At 37.6% G+C, this 22,233-nt stretch overlaps 1 protein-coding gene across 2 annotated transcripts in view; it reads left to right on the forward strand.

Annotated features, from left to right (window-relative positions):
• The first annotated feature begins 3,502 nt into the window (after positions 1-3,502).
• Positions 3,503-22,233, forward strand: part of LOC126412111 (metaxin-1) — a 33,886-nt gene continuing 15,155 nt past the window's right edge. Inside the window, exons 1-3 of one of the 2 annotated variants that reach the window (XM_050081543.1) lie at positions 3,503-3,927; positions 4,033-4,179; positions 4,345-4,448. In XM_050081543.1, coding sequence (XP_049937500.1) covers positions 3,847-3,927; positions 4,033-4,179; positions 4,345-4,448 — 332 coding nt within the window. In that variant the 5' untranslated portion in view covers positions 3,503-3,846. The remainder of the gene's footprint in view (positions 3,928-4,032; positions 4,180-4,344; positions 4,449-22,233) is intronic. The other variant, XM_050081542.1, reaches the window with a different exon arrangement.

Raw genomic sequence — 22,233 nt, forward strand, 5'->3', positions numbered from 1 at the left:
AACGTCATCCTTGTGATTAAAGAATATTCGTATTATAACTTTCGTGTTATGAAAGCATGTCATTTCAAGGCACTGGCACATTGAAGATCCATCAGAAAGTAATTTTTTTGTATGACTAGTTATAATAAAACGTCTGATAACAAAATATTGGTCATAAGAGCCTTCTGGATATGGTAGGATACACTATATTTTTGCATATAGTGGAAGTTCAGTGTAGTGTAATGAATAGAGATATGGTATTATGAACTGATTTGTAACTTGTTTGTTTCACACTGAATCCAATTTTCTTTGTTTGCCTTCACATTTTCTAGAATGTTCTGGGACATTATTATTAATTTAATAGTAGAATGTTCTGTAATATTCGATGTTATATCTATCAGGGGTAAGTTTATTTGATTCACTTTATGTATAAGTGATCTTGCACTACTTGCAGTAAGATATTTTGTACTTTCTTGTTTAAGTCTTGTAATTCATATGTTCTAAGGATTTTGCTACTGAATACTAATAAGTTCTAATGAGTCCTACAGAGGTACTTTAGTAACTTATCAGCAGGCAGTTTGAGAAAGACATTGTTGCATTGTTTAAACATGTGCTTACCTCAACTTATTTCTTATTCAGAGACCAATATTTTGAACAAGTGGATGGTGCCACCATGTGAAGTCCTCTTTCTCCCATAGAGGCCAATTGTTTTACAGAATACTTTGAGGAAAAAGCACTGCTGTCAGTAAGTCTCAAACTTCATGCTTCTGGCGGCACATAGATGAGACATTTATGGTGTGGCACCACTGAATAGAGACATTGCCTGTGTTTCACCAGCATCTGAACTCGCTCCACTCGAATATACAGTTCACTACGGAAGTGGAAAAAGATGGCATTACACCATTCCTGGATGTAATGGTCAAAAGAAAAGCCAATGGTATATTGGTATATAGTGTCTATCACAAACCAACTCAGACAGAGCTATATTTGTGGGTCACAAGATGTCATCACCCTGCACAATGCAGTAGTGTTTTACACTCTTTGATGTATAGAGCATATGTGGTCTCAGATGCTGACAATCTACATGGAGATACAACATCTAAGAATGGTATTCCAACAGAATGGCTATTCCGATATATATATACGCAATGCATTCCCATTGCAATGGTGTTCTTGCCCAATTTTGGTGACATGTCTTCATGAATAGAAAAAATGATCAACAGACACATCAAGTGAGTTTTTCGGCCACCAGCAAAATTTAGGAATTTATTGTCCTCAGTTAAAGTTGACCTTGGTCTCATGAAACGTGACATCCCATGCCAATGTGGAAATCTTATATTGGGCAGATATGCCAAACCATGCAAGAATCTTTTGCCAAATACCATTGTCATACACACCTGGGGCAACCTGATAAATCAGTGATAGCAGAGTATTGCCCGGACAAGGGGCGTTGCATGTTTGATGAAAGGATGGAAATTTTCTCCCCGGCGTCATCTTTCTGGGACTGTGTCGATAAGGAGGCCATACATATCTGTACAGCGGACAGTCTTATCAACAGCGATGCAGGTTTTCAATTAAGTGCCGCCTGGACTCCAGTACTGGGTGCCATTAAATCAAAACAGGGGGAATAAGAACTTCCGATTCATGATTTGACTCAATGTACAGCTGAGAATTAATTCAGTTTTTAATCACAGGAGCGTCCAACAGCACAGTCATTGCCGACAGCACACATGCGGGAGACCTTTCTGCATTTCCTGGTAGGGGGCGCTAGGAACGCCACTTTCCTCCAAATGCTACCATCTTCCCACACTTGTATATTGCCTCCTGCTGGCCTGATAAATTTCGACGCCGCTGTGTGATTATCATCAGTCATATCTTGCAGCAGTGACAGCAGCCACTACCACCACCTGAAGATGCCGAGCAGTTGCATCGATGAAATATTGTGGGATTTACACAATACGATCAGATTGCAGACCTGAGAAATGTATTTGCATTGAAGTTTTTATTTATGTCTACCATAGACAGAACAACATGACTGGCAGATGGAAAAAGGACGAAATGTTCTTTTTAATGGAGCTAACTTGGGAATATTAAACTGCTCCAATTCTTGAATCAACTATGTGGTTTGAGAACCAGATAAAGCAATTGCCACTGGAGAACACTGTGGTCGCATATAACCAAGGTACTTGTGCAAGTCACATTAATTACCAAATCGAATATGATGCAGACACTATGTCTCGTACAGTCGGCTTTAGCAACTGCGTCCATGTCGACATAAGCTATCTTGTCCAGTGTGAGGACTCATTAAAGCTATCTCGTTAAAAAGTTACAATTTTCAAAGCAAACTTTATAATTTATGTTCTTGATTAATGTGTTTTGGTGAAGTACTGAGAAATAAAAAAATAAAAAAAAACATTTTAAAATATCGATATTTATTTGCTAACGAAGATATATACAAACAAAAAAAACAAACAATATCTATCAGGAAATAAAAGGAGAGTGTTTACCTTACCCACTATGGTTCAAATGGCTCTGAGCGCTATGAGACTTAACTTCTGAGGTCATCAGTCCCCTAGAACTTAGAACTACTTAAACCTAAATAACCTAAGGACATCACACACATCCATGCCCGAGGCAGGATTCGAACCTGCGACCGTAGCGGTCGTGTGATTCCACACTGTAGCGCCTAGAACCGCTTTTTTCCTGTAAATTATTATTGATGTGAAAAAATAGTATAATTAAAATTCAGTCGGTTATTTACACATATTTTAAACAATTCAATTTACTTTATTTTCGTTTTAAAGTGGTAACAGCTTATCTTCCACCATTTCCGTCAATATAAGTTTCTTGGGGGACATTCACTTCTTCGGCGTTGTATCGGAGCAGAGACTTCACTTCACAAGCTGCCAACTGACGAAGTTCGTTCTGAAATACGCAAATTTGATTGGTATCGGCCACTCCGGCCGGCCTACCCATTATGTTTTTTCCTTACATAACTAATAACATATGAAACTGCTGTATTTTTCTCATTCATTTGAGCTGACTTTTCACTTAAGATTTACTTTATGAAAATTACTGGCCATTAACTTTTGTTCTTGTTTATGTGTAGTGTGGGAATCACCTCTGTACTGTTATTCTAAAATCTAAATAATTTTTCGCTTATATACGACCCTGCCTGTGAAAGAATTAATAAAAATAAATAGAACACTCAATGGAAAAAATATGGTCAACATGGAACATTTGCGATTTGCCAGAAAAACAAAGAGCAATAATAAAATAAAGATTAAGAAGGCACAAACGCGTGAAATCCACCAGTAGAGAGTAGGTTAACATCCTATGTTAGCATATGACGCCAAAGTGAAAACTTTTTCCATGGGGCAAATCTTGACGTGACGTGACGTGAACTGTCGGTTCGTTGATTGCCTTTGTGAATGCCACCATTCGAAATACATCGTGGAACATTTTGACGTGTCGTGTCGTCCAGTGTGTTGGCCTTAAATCGACTTTTAAATATTTACTTGAATACTTGTTTAATGATTAAAAGTAATACATGCTCAGCTTCCACTCCAAGAAAAATTACTAGTTTCCCTTGCGAAAAAATCTCAAGTGGAATTTCTCTCGGTTTGTGAGATAATCTTTGAACTGAAGAATGCATACTATTGACGCATGGGATAACCGGCATTATTTTGTGTTACTGTGTTTTTGTGTATTTTAAATCGATTAAGTACTGTAGAAGGCTTAATTTTTTCTCGGGACTGCGCATCGATAAGTGTGAATTGAAATGTGTAACTAACACAAAATATTATTGTGTTGGCGTAAACAACTATTGCATTTAGTAAGCCGAAAAGTGCATTTATTCCATTAATAATGAATCACCCTATGGAACTTGATGTGTGGGCAGGCGATTGGGGGCTAGCTTCAGTTGATTTACATTGTCTAGAAGTAATGGTAAGAATGTGTTTCAGCGAACCAACCTCAATTATTTGTGACTAGAATACATCCCCAACACATATTATTGTCATAGAACGTGTTGTCATTTTACATTAATTACAGGCGTATGCAACATTTTGCGGGGTACCTCTGCAGTATAATGCAACAAATAATCCGTTTCGGACGCCAAAAGGAAAACTGCCTGTATTTAGGCATGGAAGTCATGTTATATGTGGTTTCGACGAAATATGTAGTTATCTGAGGAAGAAGGTAAAAATTTTGTGACATCTTAGAAAATAACTCTATTATATGCAATGACGTTAAAGCAGAAACATTAAAAATAAACAAATTCCCAAAATAATTATTTTCATAAATTTTTCGTTCATGTTTAGTAGCCAATTTTTTTGTGATTTGTCACAGTGTATTACATTTCAGAATTTCATTGCTGATTATCTGCTGATTCCAAAGCAACAAGCAGAAATTGTAGCGTTTTCGGAACTTCTTAAACAAAAGTTATATCCAAGTTTGCAGTTTGCTTGGTGAGTCACTCTTTGTTAAAATAGCCTTCCAGTCTGCTATGTTATCGAGTTTTTTGTGCGTTAAAAGCGTTTTTGAGACACCGTTGTTGAGTGAAGCTGAAACTAAGAGTGTGATGTTTTTCAGTGATATGTTCTCTTTCGTATCTTATGAGCTTAATTTCTGGAAGTTAGTGCAGCTACAATTCATTTCCGTTATTTGGGAATGGTATTGACAAATCAATGGATGGGATTCAAGATTACAGATGTATGAAGCGTCTTGATTTCAAAAATGAAATTTCATTTGGTTTACAGTATCTTTTTTTGGTAGTCTCATGGATGTATAGGCTACAAATAATTTGTTCCAATTAATCATAAAAAAGTCACCTTTTCCTCATTGAGAAACAACACTATACTGGTGCTGTAACACTGTGATTTCTTGACGGTAAATTGGGAGAATTGAAGAAAATTAAACTGCATAAGAAATTCAGGTAGTATATTCCACAGTACAGAAGTTAAGGCACAAAAAAGTAGAACAAGAACTTTAAGTAGACAGATGAGGAAACTGAAGAGCATGGATAAAAGAAAGGAGAAAGTGGAGACAGAGCAAAGAGTAATTGCTAAAGAATTTTCACTGTGAAGTGCTTTGGCTTTTTGAAGAAGTACAAATAAGTTACTCAATCGTGTTTATGTAGTTGCTCTGTTGTATACAGTTTCAGTCAAAAAGTGAGATGAAGTTTATTGTTTTCCCATAGATTACAGGTTTGTCATTCACTTGCTGTGAAGTTACAAACTTGGAAAACTGCAAGGTGCGAGAGTAATACCGTCTGACTCCTTGTAATTGCTAAGTTACTTATTTAACTGAACCACCTGTTAGGAAAAGAAATCCATTCTGTTCATAGTCTATAGTTTTATTGACTTTTAAGTATTAGTGAAGAACAAATTATACAGTAAAATTCATGTTAATATTTACTAGAAAATTTGACTAAATATTTTGCTTCTCCTCCAAGATAATAAATAAATTCTTGGGTGAACTCACCACTGAACAAGCAACATTTGCTTTGTAGTACTTCCAAGATACCCCTGTGAAGGTTATTGATTTTTGTTTGACAGAGATGTTGTCAGAAGTGCCACCAATAAGCCAAGTAACAACAAAAATTATGGTTGCAACAGCAGTATTGGGTATTTTGTAACAGGTGTCTGGGAAGTAAGGACAAATTTGAATTTTGTACCATTTTGCCCTATGACAGTTGGCAGCCATGGTTTTTTTCATGTTTGTTACCTTTATTCCTTCCCATTAGTAGCTTGATAGCTTTTGTATGATAAAAAAGTTATTACAAAAACAATGATAGTCCCATGGCAACTGTTTGTGAATTGCGTGTGGCACTCGGACGTACGGCTGCTCCGACTGAATCATCAGTTAGGAAGATGATATGGAAGTTTGAGACCACAGGTTGTGTGTCAAACACTATTAAAAGGATGACCGCATTCTGTTCAAAAACAAGAAGGTATTGCTGTCATACATGACAATGCGACCGTAAGCCCCAGAAAATTGGTTTGCCGATGAGCTCAACAAATGAATCATCAGTTAGGAAGTTGATATGGAAGTTTGAGACCACAGGTTGTGTGTCAAACACTATTAAAAGGACGACCGCATTCTGTTCAAAAACAAGAAGGTATTGCTGTCATACATGACAATGCGACCGTAAGCCCCAGAAAATTGGTTTGCCGATGAGCTCAACAAATGAATTTATCACCAAGTTCACTGCATGAAACCCTTCCAAAAGAACTGAAAATGCATGCGTACAAGATTCAACTTACACAAGAGCTGAACCTGCATGGATAGAGACACTGATATGCTCATTGCGTCTTGGCATGAGAAGTGGAGAGCAAGAAATTCCCAAACAGAATAATTTTCAAAAAGGAGGCGTGCTTCCACCTAAGTGGAAACGTTGATAAGCAGATCGTGGGGCAACGAAAATCCACAAGTGATTGCAGAAGATGAGATGTATCCACAATGCATGTCTGTGTGGTGTGCATTCCGGTCACAAAGAGTGATTGGCCTGTAATTTTTTGAAAATGATGTGGTTGCTGCCGTCACTATGAATGATGACCGATACCAAAATGTGCTTTCTAATTCGTTTTTCCCTCTTATTGGTGAAAATGATGATTTTTGGTGTTGACAAGATGATTCACCATGACACGTGTACCATAAAATGATTGTTCTGCTGAATGAAAAGTTTCCTCCAAAAAATATCTCTTTGCATTGCAACCAGGAATGGCTGACTAGACCATGTGATCTTACGCCTTGTGACTTCTTTTTGTGAGGATTTGTGAAGTCAAAAGTGTATATGAACAAACCACAAACAAAAACACCAATTGAAGGATGAAATTAAAAGGGTTATTAACAACATCCCACTAGATGTCATCGAGAACTTCAGTGAACGCATTACTCATTGCTGCACGGCATTTTGCAGTCATATGGAGGATATAATTTTTCATACATAAATGGGAGAAGTTACTTAATGTGTGTGCAAAGAGAAAAGAAGGAAAAGAACTCTATATTTTCAATAAATTTTGTTTGTTCTGTAGCACTTTAGTATTCATCCCTACTGCTCACCCTCACTCTATTAAATTTTGCATGTCACTTCTTACTATCACCGCCTCCTCCTCCTCCTCCTCATCCTCATCCTTTAGTGTTAATAGGGTGTCTTACGAACCCTCCACCCCCTCTCCCTCTGCCAGTATTTTTTAATAATTCATATGGAATATAAAGGAATGTTCAATACAAGTGTTGGCTTTGACCAGTGATGTAGGAAATGTGACAAATGCCTTAAACAGTTGACGACTGTAAAGTGATGTTGTTGGCAGTTTTTTCAAATGGGCTCAGCCACAGATCAGTCTGACATCACAGCCAGGTTTTTGTAATACCATAATTGTTGGCTTCTCAAACTCATAACTGACCTGTCACCTTTCACCCTAACCTAGACCTCAGGCTTAGCTGCAGATCAATCTGTCACAACCCATTTTTTATGCTTTCATAGTTGTAGCTAACAACAAAACTGTATAAATGTACGGAAAGGTGACATGACAGCAGCCATTGACATTGTCATTGACGAAAGCCAGCGGCTCACATCAAACATTCCTCTTGATCCATTCATATGTGCACCAAGTTTTGTTGAAAATTCACTAGCCATCCCTGATTTGTGGGGGAACATACAGATGTACATCACAGATTCTGTATGTTGCAGATACATACTGTTTTGATTCATTGTGTTGGTCATATAGAAGGTAAAATAAGGCAGTCATCAGTTAAAAGCAAAGCTATAGACACAATGTGTATATTGGAAGTTGAAGGCCTATGGTCTTTCCAGCCCAACCATTTGCTAGATTGCAGACTTTTTAACATACAATCTGGTAATGATCTTTGTGTAGTAAGAAATGCTAAAACAAACAAGAGACTGACCATCAGATGTTTTAACTGTGGATTGACTGAATCTGCGTTCACTTCAGAAGTTGAAAGGAAAACTGTTGAAGACATATGGTAATAGATTTGATGTCCAGAATGTCAGGTTTAGTAGCCTTGGCTTTTCAAGGTGAATACCGCAAAACCTGGAAAGCCTTGCAGCATATAACATTTCTACATAAACCACTAGAAGCATTTACTTATACTACCTTATTGGGAAATGGAGACACTGTACTCTGTACCACACAGAAAAGGCCAAACTACAAAATTCCTACTCAAAAATTGTTACATTGAGAAAGAGTGTACTGCTGTTTCTCCTCTCAATTGTTGCATTAATTTCAAAATGACAAGTATGAAAATATGTGACTGGTATAGAACATCAATTATAATCACTCAAGAGGGAAAGTGACTGAACCAGTTTGGATACATATAGGAGTCTACATAGAGTTTGTGAAAGAACTTGCTCCTCTTCTCTGGAGTACCAACCCACCCCCAGTGATTGAGAAAATATGTAGGTTGTTCACATTTTCAAGGAGGGTTGTCGAACACTGGACTACAGGCCCATATCACTGATATCAGCAGTTCTCTCTCTTCATCCTCAAGACCTGTAAAGCAGTAGATACCATGTGCAGATTGATGTGTTGTATTTCTTTACTTGTGGGAGGCACTGGATACAGTTCCATAGTGTCACTTAAGGGTCATTCCATGTCAGATCAACACAGGAAAGTACAATTTTCAAGCATCCCATCTCAGATTTTTGTCAAATTTGGTGTGCTCATTGCCAATGAGGAAAGACTAGAAGATCCCAAATTACAGAATTGTAGCATAAATACAATAAAAATAATGGTTGCCCGAGGTTCTAAAATGTGCAGAAAATTTGACAATCACAGCTGACAAAATCGTTTGTAATTTCTGTACTTATGGAGATAGAACAGTGAACCTGGTAATTTTGGAAAGTGCTGGGAATAGGCTTTCAGATGAGAGCAACATGGCCTTACTTTAACAATGTACACAATTAAATGGTCAGTAACCTTGAGTATCTCCAAACATGTCACCTTCAAAATTTTTGAAAAAATGTTTGCTTATTCAAGCAACACTACACAACATTGTAAAAAAAAACAAGCTGGGATGACATTTAGATTAGAAGATATAAATTAATATGTACAAGCCAAGTAATGAAAAACAGCAGTACAAATTGTATGCAGACTGCAACAAAATGATGTAAAGTACAGAAAACACATTAACCATTAAAAAAAATTAGCAACACACACTAAGGTAGCATTGTGAACGGGCCAATAGCAAGCATACTTATTCTGACCAATCACAGATAAGCTCGCAGACCATGACACAGGAATTCCAAACTGCATCAGTCTCCACTGCAAGTACCATGACAGTTAGGCTGGAGATAAGAAAACTTGGACTTCATGACCGAACAGCCGCTCATCAGCCACACATCAAGCCGGTAAATGACAAACAACACCTCGCTTGGTGTAAGGAGCGTAAACATTGGACGACTGAACAGTGGGAAAACGTTTTGTGTGGAGTGATGAATCATGGTACACAATGTGACGATCTGATGGCAGGGTGTGAGTATGGTGAATGCCCGATGAACATCATCTGCCAGCGTGTGTAGTGCCAACAGTAAAATTCGGAGGCAGTGGTGTTATGGTGTAGTCATGTTTTCATGGAAGGGGCTTGTACTTCTTGTTGTTTTGCAGGGCACTATCACAGCACAGGCCTATGTTGATGTCTTAAGCATCTTCTTGCTTCACACTGCTGAAGAGCAATTCGGGGATGGTGACTGCACCTTTCAACGCGATCGAGCACCTGTTCATAATGCACGGCCTGTGACGGAGTTGTTACATGACAATAACATCCCAGTAATAGACTGGCCTGCACATTGTCCTAACCTGAATCCTATAGAACACCTTTGAGATGTTTTGGAACGCCGACTTCATGCGAGTCTCACAAATACCTCTCCTCAGTGTAGCACTCTGTGAAGTATGGGCTGCCATTCCCCAAGAAACTTTCCAGCACCTGAATGTAAAAGTATGCCTGTGAGAGAGGAAGCTGTCATCAAAGCTAAGGGTGGGCCAACACCATATTTTAATTCCAGCATTTCCGATTGAGGGCGCCACGAACTTGTAAGTCATTTTCAGCCAGGTGTCCGGATACTTCTGATCGCATAGAGAGAGTGTGTAGAGAGAGAGAGAGAGAGAGAGTATGAGCATGTGTGTGCATGCGCACACACACACACACACCAAGTTCACCAAAATGTGAAGCTCATGTTGCAAGGTTCCAGGTTTAAAGAGTTGACATGTGATGCCAAAATGTTATGTCAGCATGTGAGAACTGCCCACGCACACATTCGTTCACTGCATGCGTAGGAGAATTGTTTGACAAAAGTGGAATTGATTAAGTAGTATACAAACTATGAGCATCTACAGATAGAACAGCTCTCCAGGCATGTCTACCTTCTGTGGAAGACTTTTTGGAAAACCTTGTTGACAAACTAAAAGAATTCTTGCTGCACTCCTTTGTAACCACCCAACAGTCTGAATTTCTATAACATCTGAAAAAGAGACTTTATGACAATGAATACATTATTAATAAGATTTTGCAGAGAATTGCGCATTTGTCCCGCAGGATGAGGTTCAAGCCTTTCACTGAACCAATGCACAAGCTACCATTCATGATTTGTTGTTTATTATATATGTCCAGAATCTCGTGCAATTGATTGCATGTCATTTGTTACCATATTAAAATGCTTGAAACATGACTCTGTGAGTGCTCATGTTCTCCAGCGTCATTTGGTCAACTTCATGATATCCTATTTCCATTGAACACCCAAGTACATTTATTACTTCAGCCAGATGGTGCTGAAGTGCAGTACAAAAACTTCAAGAATTGCACAAACATATCTTTTCATCAAAGTGATTTCAAAGTGTGTGCAGAGTGGCATTTCTTTTCCACTTTGCATGGCAAAGGACCATGGGTTGGCATCACTGGTACTTTCAAGAGACTTGATGCTCATCCCAGTCTGCAGTGCATCTACAGCTCTCAGATAATGACACCCAGAAAGTTCTTTTAATGGCGTTCCAAGAAAAATTACATTGTGTCACTTTCTGTCTCCTTCAAGAGCGGTGTGCACAAATTTTCGCAATTGGAGGTACCGACAAGTTACTCTGTGTTATTCCCACTGGCCGTAAAAAAATCCAAACGAGAGTTTTCTCCAGTTCACCGTAAATCAGAAAAACTTTTGCCGTGATGATACCGTAGGGGTTTTGCATGCAGGTACAAAGGTCACTGGTGGTTTGAATGTGTTTTAAGTGTTAATGAAGATAGCAGTGGGGTTATAACTAGCTTCCTACATCCTCATGACCCTTCACCTTCTTTTGTATATTCTGAGAAACCTGACAGCTTTACTGTGAACAAGAAAGATTTTCTTACAAAGGTTGAGAGGGGGTCAGTTTGTTACCTTGCATTTTACAAATGCTTGGTATAGGCTTGTTCACATTGCTACCTTACTGTGTGTTTGTTATCGCATCACCGTTTTAATAGGTAACATATTTTTCAGTACTTTAGACCATTTTGTTGCAGTCTGCATACAATTTGTATTGTTTTATTGTATCACTTGGCTATATGAATTAATTTGTATCTCCTAATCCAAATGTCACCCCAGTTGGTTTTTTACTATGTTGTGTAGTGCAGCACGAAGAAGCAAGTATTTTTTGTTCAAAAATTTTGAAGGTTATATGTTCAGATATCAAAGGTCACTGACATTAATTGTGTGCATGATTTAAATATGACCATGTTTCATATCATTTGAAAGTTTGTTCCCAGCCCTTTCCAAAATTATCTGTTTGACTGTCGTATCTCTTTAAGAACAGAAGTTACAGCCGTTTTTGTCACTCATGGTTGCTGAGTTTTCTGCACATTTTTAGAGCTTCGGGCGGCCATTACTTTTGTCATACTTGTGCTACAATTCTGTAATTTTGTTCTCTCATTATGTCAATGGAACACATCACATATTATGAAAATCGGCTATGTTCAGATTGACCCCTGTGTTGATTTGACATGGAATGACTCTTAACTAACAAAATAAAAGTGTAGGAATATCAAACCAGCTCTGTGATTGAATTTAAGATTTTTCTGTCAAATAAAATACAGCAGCACATTCTTAACAAAGTGATATTTTCAGACATTAAAGTATCTGGAGGTGTATTTCAAGAGTGTGTTACAGCTATTGCTGTTCCAAACGATCTAGTGGATAACATTGGAAGATCCAAGAGGCTTTTGATGGATGATGCTATTTCATACAAAGCAGTTGCAGTGCTAGAGATTTGTAGCAAAATGCAAGACGACCTGTGGAGAATCTAAACTGGGTGTAGAGATTGGTAGTTGATCCCCGGTATAAACAAATGTGCCATATTGTGCATAAGAAGGCGGAAAGACTCTATTCTGTGATTACGCAAATGCCGAACATTCGCTGGAATTGGACACATCCGTAATATATCTGGAAGTATGCATATGTAGAAAGCTCATCTGGTTTTGATCATGTTTCCAGTAGAGTAATAGAGATTTGTTCCTGTATAATTACCCATGTCTTATCTGAAATATTTACATATTTCACTAACTCGAGGCATTTTTCCAGAGAGACTGAAATACGCCATTGTCAAACCACTCCATAAGAAAAATTATAGCCGGCCGGTGTGGCCGAGCGGTTGTAGATGCTACAGTCTTGAACCGTGCGACCGCTACGGTCGCAGGTTCGAATCCTGCCTCAGGCATGGATGTGTGTGATGTCCTTAGGTTAGTTAGGTTTAAGTAGTTCTAGGGGACTGATGACCTCAGAAGTTAAGTCCCATAGTGCTCAGAGCCATTTGAAACATTTGAAAGAAAAATGATAGGAGAGATGTCAATAACTACTAACCTGTTTCACTGCTGGCATAATTTTTCAGAATTTAAAGTGTGGTGTATTCTAGATAGTATCTCACCTGAGCAACAATAATATCCTCAACAAACCACAGTTTGGATTTCAGAAGAGTTTTTCTACTGAAAATGCCATTTCATGTTCACTTACCGTTAAGCATTGAATAATAAAATAGTGCCAGTTGGTATTTTCTGTAACTCCTAAGGCATTTTACAGTGTGAATCACAATATTCTCCTAAAAAATTGAATTTTATTAGATTGACAGTGTAGCCAACCAGTGAATAATATCATATGTAACCAAAAGAATGCAGGAAGTTGTACTTAGTAGTTCAACCAATGTAGTCAGTGGACATTATTCTGAATGGGTAGAAGTCACATATTCAGTCTTAGGTCAGCTATTGTTTGTCATATATCTAAACAATCTTCTGTCTAATATACAATAGCAGAAGTAGTTCTTGTAGCAGATGTTACTAGTATTGTAATCAATCGAAGCTTACACACAGAAACAGAAGACATAGTAAACAGTGTTTTTAAAAGTATCATTAACTGATTTTCTGTGAGAGGTCTTGCCCACAGTTTTAAAAAAGACTCGACATATTCAGTTCTGCACGTCTAGGGGTACTACACCAGTGCCTTACCACATGGCTAGGAAATAGTAAATAGGGTTGAAACTTCAAAATTCTTTGGTGTCCATATTGATTAGAACTTAATCTGGAAAAGTACATTTTGGAACTCTGAAACAACTTAGTTCAGCTACATTTGCACTTAGAACCGTGGCAAAACTAGAGACAAAGCAGTAAGTTGATACAGTCAATAATGTTCTGGAGTGACTTCAACAAGTCTTCAGTGCTTAAAAACATGCTGTAAGAACAATATTTGGGACCCACCGACAATCCTCTTGTAGACATCTGATTAAGGAGTTGCATACTGTAACTACTGCTTCACAGTTTTTTTTTTTTTTTTTTTTTTCTAAGTATGTTGTAAATAATGCAGTGCAGTAAAAAAGGAACCATTATGTACGTAATTAAGAGGAGAATGGCATTCATTACTCTACATTAAAGTTATTTTTAGCTCAAAAGGACTGCACAATGTGGCAACAAACATTTTTGATAACTTTTCCATTGACATAAAATGTCTGACAGATAACAAAGTAAAATTTTAAAACAAACTAAAAAAGTTACTCAGAGAAAGGATCTATTTTCATGCTGTAAATGAAATACTGAACTGCTTTGTCTAAAAGAGGGTAGTGTGAGACCACATATTATTCTTAGGAGACATTTTTGTGCAATGATGAGCTTCTTTCTTAAACTTGAGTTACTCTTGAATAAAATTCCATGTGGCATTACTGAATGAAAATGTTAATTTACTGATTTATCTCCCCCCAAAACTTGGAATAATTATGGCTGAGCCAAGTTGTTTAAGAAATTCTAAAATATGGTGTTCATCCTCAATTGAAATTCTCATTAATATGTACACTGAAACATTAAGAATAGTCTCCTTTGCTTACCAACTCCTCCTCATACTGCTAATTTATCACTGGTCGTGTAACTTTCAGTGCACATAATTGAATCCTCTGGACTTTCTTTACATTGAGAAAGAGACAGACAGATCATTTGCAGAAAAGTAGTAGGAGCTCCTCCTAAAATACACACATTGTAAGTAATTTCCACAGTTGGAGCTGATTATAATACTTGTCATCTGCAAACAGAACTAATTCTATTTGATGTGCATCAAATGCTTATTAAATATGACAAAAAATATTACCTGTTATTGAACTTCGAACTCCATTAATGGTTTCCCTTCAAACATGAAAATGCGCCCTTGCTTCAGATGGCGAGTTATGCAGTGTAACTTCCTCCATTCTTTTTGCTAAGTATGGTGTGAACCATGTGTTAAGCTATACCATTTATTCTGTAAAACTATAGTTTTTGCAATAAAATGTGATTTGCGATCAATTGCCCTGCGTAGGTAACAGAAAATACTAACTAGTGGATTTTAATCTTTGTAAAATCTGTTTACTGAGAATGTACACTGGTGTGTAAAACTTAAGGGTGAAAGTAGCTTTCCCATTATATGTCTGTCAAGTAACACAGCTCAGTGAAACTTTGACCATACATAGAAAGAACTGCTATAGTATAGTCCAGAAAGAAATACATAATGAGATGAACAGAAATGAGACATTTATTCAAAGACAGTAATAAATTTCGCTGGTGTTGCCATAATTTATGATAGTCTCCTGGACTTATCAGAAGGTTGGTCATGTTTGTTATCAGGATTTGTGATGATCACAGATGGCAGTGTGTGGTCTGCAACATGCACACATACTGGCCATCCATAAAAATTCTCGGCAAAATATGCCCCTGGAAAGATGCACATGGGAACTAGTACAGTGTCACAATAATGTTGACCGATGGGTGTATTGTGTTCAGAGATTTAGAGGTCAGATTAGGTTAGATTAATTCTAGTTCCATGGATCATGAATACGATATTTCGTAATGATGTGGAACGAGTCGAATTTTCTAATACATGACATAATTAGGTTAATTTAACAACATACTTAAGTTAATATAACAACTTTATTTTTTGTGTTTTTTGTTTTTCTTTATTTTTTATTTTTTTTATTTTTTAAATATTTTTTCTTTTTTTTCTTAATTTATATCTAAAAATTCCTCTATGGAGTAGAAGGAGTTGTCATTCAGAAATTCTTTTAATTTCTTTTTAAATACTTGTTGGTTATCTGTCAGACTTTTGATACTATTTGGTAAGTAACCAAAGACTTTAGTGCCAGTATAATTCACCCCTTTCTGTGCCAAAGTTAGATTTAATCTTGAATAGTGAAGATCATCCTTTCTCCTAGTATTGTAGTTATGCACACTGCTATTACTTTTGAATTGGGTTTGGTTGTTAATAACAAATTTCATAAGAGAGTATATATACTGAGAAGCTACTGTGAATATCCCTAGATCCTTAAATAAATGTCTGCAGGATGATCTTGGGTGGACTCCAGCTATTATTCTGATTACACACTTTTGTGCAATAAATACTTTATTCCTCAGTGATGAATTCCCCTAAAATATGATGCCATATGAAAGCAATGAGTGGAAATAGGCGTAGTAAGCTAATTTACTAAGATGTTTATCACCAAAATTTGCAATGACCCTTATTGCATAAGTAGCTGAACTCGAACATTTCAGCAGATCATCAATGTGTTTCTTCCAATTTAATCTCTCATCAATGGACACACCTAAAAATTTGGAATATTCTATCTTAGCTATATGCTTCTGATTAAGGTCTATATTTATTAATGGTGTCATACCATTCCCTGTACGGAACTGTATGTACTGTGTCTTATCAAAATTTAGTGAGAGTCCGTTTACAAGGAACCACTTAGTAATTTTCTGAAAGACAGTATTGACAATTTCATCAGTTAATTCTTGTTTGTCAGGTGTGATTACTATACTTGTATCATCAGCAAAGAGAACTAACTTTGCCTCTTCATGAATATAGAATGGCAAGTCGTTAATATATAATAAGAACAACAAAGGACCCAAGACTGACCCTTGTGGAACCCCATTCTTGATAGTTCCCCAGTTTGAGGAATGTGCTGATCTTTGCATGTTACGAGAACTACTTATTTCAACTTTCTGCACTCTTCCAGTTAGGTACGAATTAAACCATTTGTGCACTGTCCCACTCATGCCACAATACTTGATCTTGTCTAGCAGAATTTCATGATTTACACAATCAAAAGCCTTTGAGAGATCACAAAAAATCCCAATGGGTGGTGTTCAGTTATTCAGATCATTCAAAATTTGATTGGTGAAAGCATTTTCTGTTGAAAAACCTTTCTGGAAACCAAACTGACATTTTGTTAGTACTTCATTTTTACAGATATGTGAAGCTACTCTTGAATACATTACTTTCTCAAAAATTTTGGATAAAGCTGTTAGAAGGGAAATTGTACGGTAATTGTTGACATCAGATCTATCCCCTTTTTTGTGCAAAGGTATAACAATAGCATATTTCAGTCTATCAGAGAAAATGCCCTGTTCCAGAGAGCTATTACACAGGTGGCTGAGAATCTTACTTATCTGTTGAGAACAAGCTTTTAGTATTTTGCTGGAAATGCCATCAATTCCATGTGAGTTTTTGCTTTTAAGCAAGTTTATTATTTTCCTAATTTCAGAGGGAGAAGTGGGTGAGATTTCAATTGTATTAAATTGCATAGGTATGGCCTCTTCCATTAACAGCCTAGCATCTTCTAATGAACACCTGGATCCTACTATATCCACAACATTTAGAAAATGATTATTAAAAATATTTTCAACTTCTGACTTTTTGTTCGTAAAGTTTTCATTCAATTTGATGGTAATACTGTCTTCCTCTGCTCTTGGTTGACCTGTTTCTCTTTTAATAATATTCCAAATTGTTTTAATTTTATTATCAGAGTTGCTGATTTCAGACATGATACACATACTTCTGGATTTTTTAATAACTTTTCTTAATATAACACAGTAGTTTTTATAATTTTTGATAGTTTCTGGGTCACTACTCTTTCTTGCTGTCAGATACATTTCCCTTTTCCGGTTACAAGATATTTTTATACCCTTAGTAAGCCATGGTTTGTTACAAGGTTTCTTACGAGTATATTTAACTATTTTCTTGGGGAAGCAGTTTTCAAATGCATTTACAAAAATGTCATGAAATAAATTATATTTTAAATTGGCATCAGGTTCACGGTACACCTCATCCCAGTCTAACTGCTGTAGGCTTTCCCTGAAATTTGCAATTGTTAAATCGTTGACTGAACGTACTACTTTGGAGGACTGTTTAGTATTGCTGAATGGAGCTATGTCATATATTGTAACTAGCTGTGCACCATGATCAGAAAGACCATTCTCAACAGGCTGAGCATTTATCTGGTTAAACTTATCTTGGTCTATAAAGAAGTTATCTATCAGTGAGCTGCTATCCTTTACCACCCTAGTAGGAAAATCAATAACGGGTGACAAATTGAAAGAACCGAGTAATGCTTCAAGGTCATTTTTCCTATTACCCTCTTTCAGAGAATCTACATTGAAGTCCCCACAAATAATAATTTGCTTCCCCCTGTCTGACAGATAGCACAACAAGGAGTCCAATTTTTTCAGAAATAGATGAAAATTTCCTGATGGGGACCTATATACAGTTACAATTATAAATGTGCCTTTATTTAATTTAAGCTCACATGCACATGCTTCTATATGTTTCTCTACACAAAACTTTTTTGTTTCTATACTTTTTGCACAATGATAACTTTTGACATATATGGCAACTCCTCCTTTCTCCATATTTTCTCTCATTACATGTGCAGAGAGCTTATATCCACTTACATTTATCTTATCCATATCAGTAACAATGTGATGCTCAGACAGGCATAGTATATCTATTTCATTCTCAGCTTCTAAATCTTCTAAACAAACCAGAAGCTCATCTACTTTATTCTTTAAACTCCCAATATTTTGATGAAATATACTTACATTATTTTTAATTATACTTCTATGAGAACCTTTCCTTATTCTAACATTTGCAGTACTCTCCTGTCTGAGTTTCTCATTGTGCTTAGGCCTAGTTCCTATACCAGTGGTCACATGGTGTTCAGAGAGGCAGATTATGTCAACTGGGTTGGGTGACTTTAATTCATCAATGCAATTACCTAGGACTGAGATACAACTTGGTGGAGATAAAATTTCTGGTGATTGGTGAAAATTTATAATTGATAGCTGTGATTGGTGATCAAATGTGCTAGAATTGTGCTGTTTAATTTCTTTCCTAAACTGAAGATTTGTTTCAATCCTGACCTCTCGTAGAACTTGAAATCTTTCTGTCTTACCTATCCTAAAAAAGGTGCTGCTCCAACACCTGTAACCACTGGTATTTTACCATTCATGGCAGTGCCTCCCCCCGTAAATTTCCTGTTATTACCCCATAGAGCTTTATGCCTCCCACACCATAATGTCTGAGAATGCTAGCCATTCCCTCATAAACTGAGAGATAGGATTGGGTAATGCACCCAGGAACACTGATGTACATCATTGTCTTGGTGGTCCAGGTGTTAAGGAGTTGGGAAGCATAATGTTGCATAGGCTTACTGATCTCTAAATCTTTAAACATTTTACACTCACTGGCCAACATTGTCAGAATACTATGTTCCTTCCCCATGTGCATCTTTTCATGGGTGCATTTCACACACACTTCCTTTCTATGAATGACAGTGTGTTACTGCATCAGACTGTGCATGTGGAGTAGTTCTTGAATGAGAGGATATTCAGCAAATGGATTGGCCTATCTGTTCTCTTTATTTAAATCCCATCATGAATGTGTGGAATGGATTGGAGAGATGTATTGTGGCACATCCACATGCACCAGCAGTTGTCAGCTGCACTGGTGGAAGTCTGGGATGCACTGTCACAAGGACTCCATACCAACCTTGTGGTTAGCATGGGAGTACGTTGCAGAGCATGCACTGCCATCTGTGGTGATCGCACACCCAATTAAGGACCATGTCGTGCTTTTTGTAATGTCCTGGGGATCATGTGAATCATGGTGGCTTCAGTGTAATTATTGCCTTTGTTTAAAAGTGTCATTTCTTTCAGTTGCCTTCTTTATGGTAATGTAGCTGTTCTTTCTGTGGTCCAAGTTTCATTGAGCTATATTTCTTGCCAGTGACACATCATTCGAAAATTTTCATCCTTAGATTTGCACACCAGTGTCTATTTATCAGTGGAGCAACCATTCTGAAATCCAAATTGTGATGTGCTTAAGGATATTATCATTAACAAGATGGTATACTATTTTCAAAAAACATGAAAATCATTTCAGCATTAAAATAAGTCCGTAGTTATTGACATAATTCCTATCACCACTCTTTTTATAAGGGTTTAATAGTGGTGTATTTTAATCTTCTGGGAAAATGCACAGACTTCATGTATTTCAGAGATAATAATATGTACAATGTAACAACTACTTTTAATAACCCTAATCAACTCCCAATGGACTCTTTCAGGAGAGGTTTATTATATTCTTAATTTGAGGTGGGAAAGTAGGCTAGAGTACAAGATCACTAAATGTTATGGAAGTAGCATTCTCAGCTTACTATCTTTTTAACTCCTTCACCCTATTGTCTCTACTGTTGTTGTGGTCTTCTGTTTGAAGAAAGTTTTAATGCAGCTCTCAACGCCAGTTTGTCCTTAGCAAGTCTCTTCATCTCTGCATAATTGTTGTGACCTTTGTCCATTTGAACCTCCATACTGCATTCCAGCCTTGGTCTCCCTTTACAATTTTTATCCGTCAAATTTTTCCATTACCAAAATAAAAATTCCTTGATGCCTCAGGGTGTCTCCTATCAACGTATCCCTTCTTTTAGTCAGATTGTCATAACCATCACCAAGTTATCAGTTAAGATGGATGGGCATAGGCAAAGGATGGATATTAGCAACACACAATAACTGTTGCAGAGCATGCTCTACAAAATGACAGTCGTGACTTCGGTGCCTGTTTCACCATATGTGCCACCTGGATTCTTCCCCCAGACATGAGTTTCTCAGAACTGTGCAGATGGAAACTGGCGCTACAACATGTCCTTGGTTCTTGCCACCCACCTGGTCTTAATTTGTGTTAATTTCTTCAGCCTCAGCATTTCTTCACGGTTACTATTTCTTTCTTCACTCCCTGTTAGTTTCCTCTCTTTGCTCTTATGAATTTGTGCATGATTTTTTGGCAGAAATCTCTGTCTCGCATATTATGCTGACTTCCACCTTTAAGCTCTCTGGCTTTCACTGACTTTTCTGAACCCAACCCCTTTTCCAACACCTTTCTTCCTTCCCCTTCAACCCTTCTGCCAGAAGAAGGAGCCACTAGCTCCGAAAGCTTGCAAACTTTAATACAGGGTTATTACAAATGATTGAAGCGATTTCACAGCTCTACAATAACTTTATTATTTGAGATATTTTCACAATGCTTTGCACACACATACAAAAACTCAAAAAGTTTTTTTAGGCATTCACAAATGTTTGGTATGTGTCCCTTTAGTGATTCGGCAGACATCAAGCCGATAATCAAGTTCCTCCCACACTCGGCGCAGCATGTCCCCATCAATGAGTTCGAAAGCATCGTTGATGCGAGCTCGCAGTTCTGGCACGTTTTTTGGTAGAGGAGGTTTAACACTGAATCTTTCACATAACCCCACAGAAAGAAATCGCATGGGGTTAAGTCGGGAGAGCGTGGAGGCCGTGACATGAATTGAAGATCATGATCTCCACCACGACCGATCCATCGGTTTTCCAATCTCCTGTTTAAGAAATGCCAAACATCATGATGGAAGTGCGGTGGAGCACCATCCTGTTGAAAGATGAAGTCGGCGCTGTTGGTCTCCAGTTGTGGCATGAGCCAATTTTCCAGCATGTTTTTTTTTTCCGGAGAAGAAAAAGGGGCCGTAAACTTTAAATCGTGAGATTGCACAAAACACGTTAACTTTTTGTGAATTGCGAATTTGCTGCACGAATGCGTGGGGATTCGCTACCGCCCAGATTCGAACATTGTGTCTGTTCGCTTCACCATTAAGAAAAAATGAAAAAATGTTGCTTCATCACTGAAAACAAGTTTCGCACTGAACTCATCCTCTTCCAAGGTGTTGCAGCCGCGCCGAAAATTCAAAGCGTTTGACTTTGTCATCGGGTGTCAGGGTTTGTAGCAATTGTAAACGGTAAGGCTTCTGCTTTTCCATAAGTTTCCAAACCGTCGGCTGTGGTACGTTTAGCTCCCTGCTTGCTTTATTCGTCGACTTCCGCATGCTACGCGTGAAACTTGCCCGCACGCGTTCAACCGTTTCTTTGCTCACTGCAGGCCGACCCGTTGATTTCCCCTTACAGAGGCATCCAGAAGCTTTAAACTGCGCATACCATCGCCGAATGGAGTTAGCAGTTAGTGGATCTTTGTTGAACTTCGTCCTGAAGTGTCGTTGCACTGTTATGACTGACTGATGTGAGTGCATTTCAAGCACGACATACGCTTTCTCGGCTCCAGTCGCCATTTTGTCTCACTGCGCTCTCGAGCGCTCTGGCGGCAGAAACCTGAAGTGCGGCTTCAGCCGAACAAAACTTTATGAGTTTTTCTACGTATCTGTAGTGTGTCGTGACCATATGTCAATGAATGGAGCTACAGTGAATTTATGAAATCACTTCAATCATTTGTAATAGCCCTGTACATTTTATATGTATGTTCTCCTGCTGCCGGTTGGTGAGTAGATTCTTTTTATCTAGCCAATTACATTATATTTTCGAAAAATTGATTATTTTTGTCGCTTTCTCTACCCTCTGTTGCATCTTTAAAGATTCCTAGATGCTGTTGGTGTTAAGATTATAGTTTCGTAC

Source organism: Schistocerca serialis, chromosome 7, assembly GCF_023864345.2.
Source record: "Schistocerca serialis cubense isolate TAMUIC-IGC-003099 chromosome 7, iqSchSeri2.2, whole genome shotgun sequence".
NCBI lineage: Eukaryota > Metazoa > Arthropoda > Insecta > Orthoptera > Acrididae > Schistocerca > Schistocerca serialis.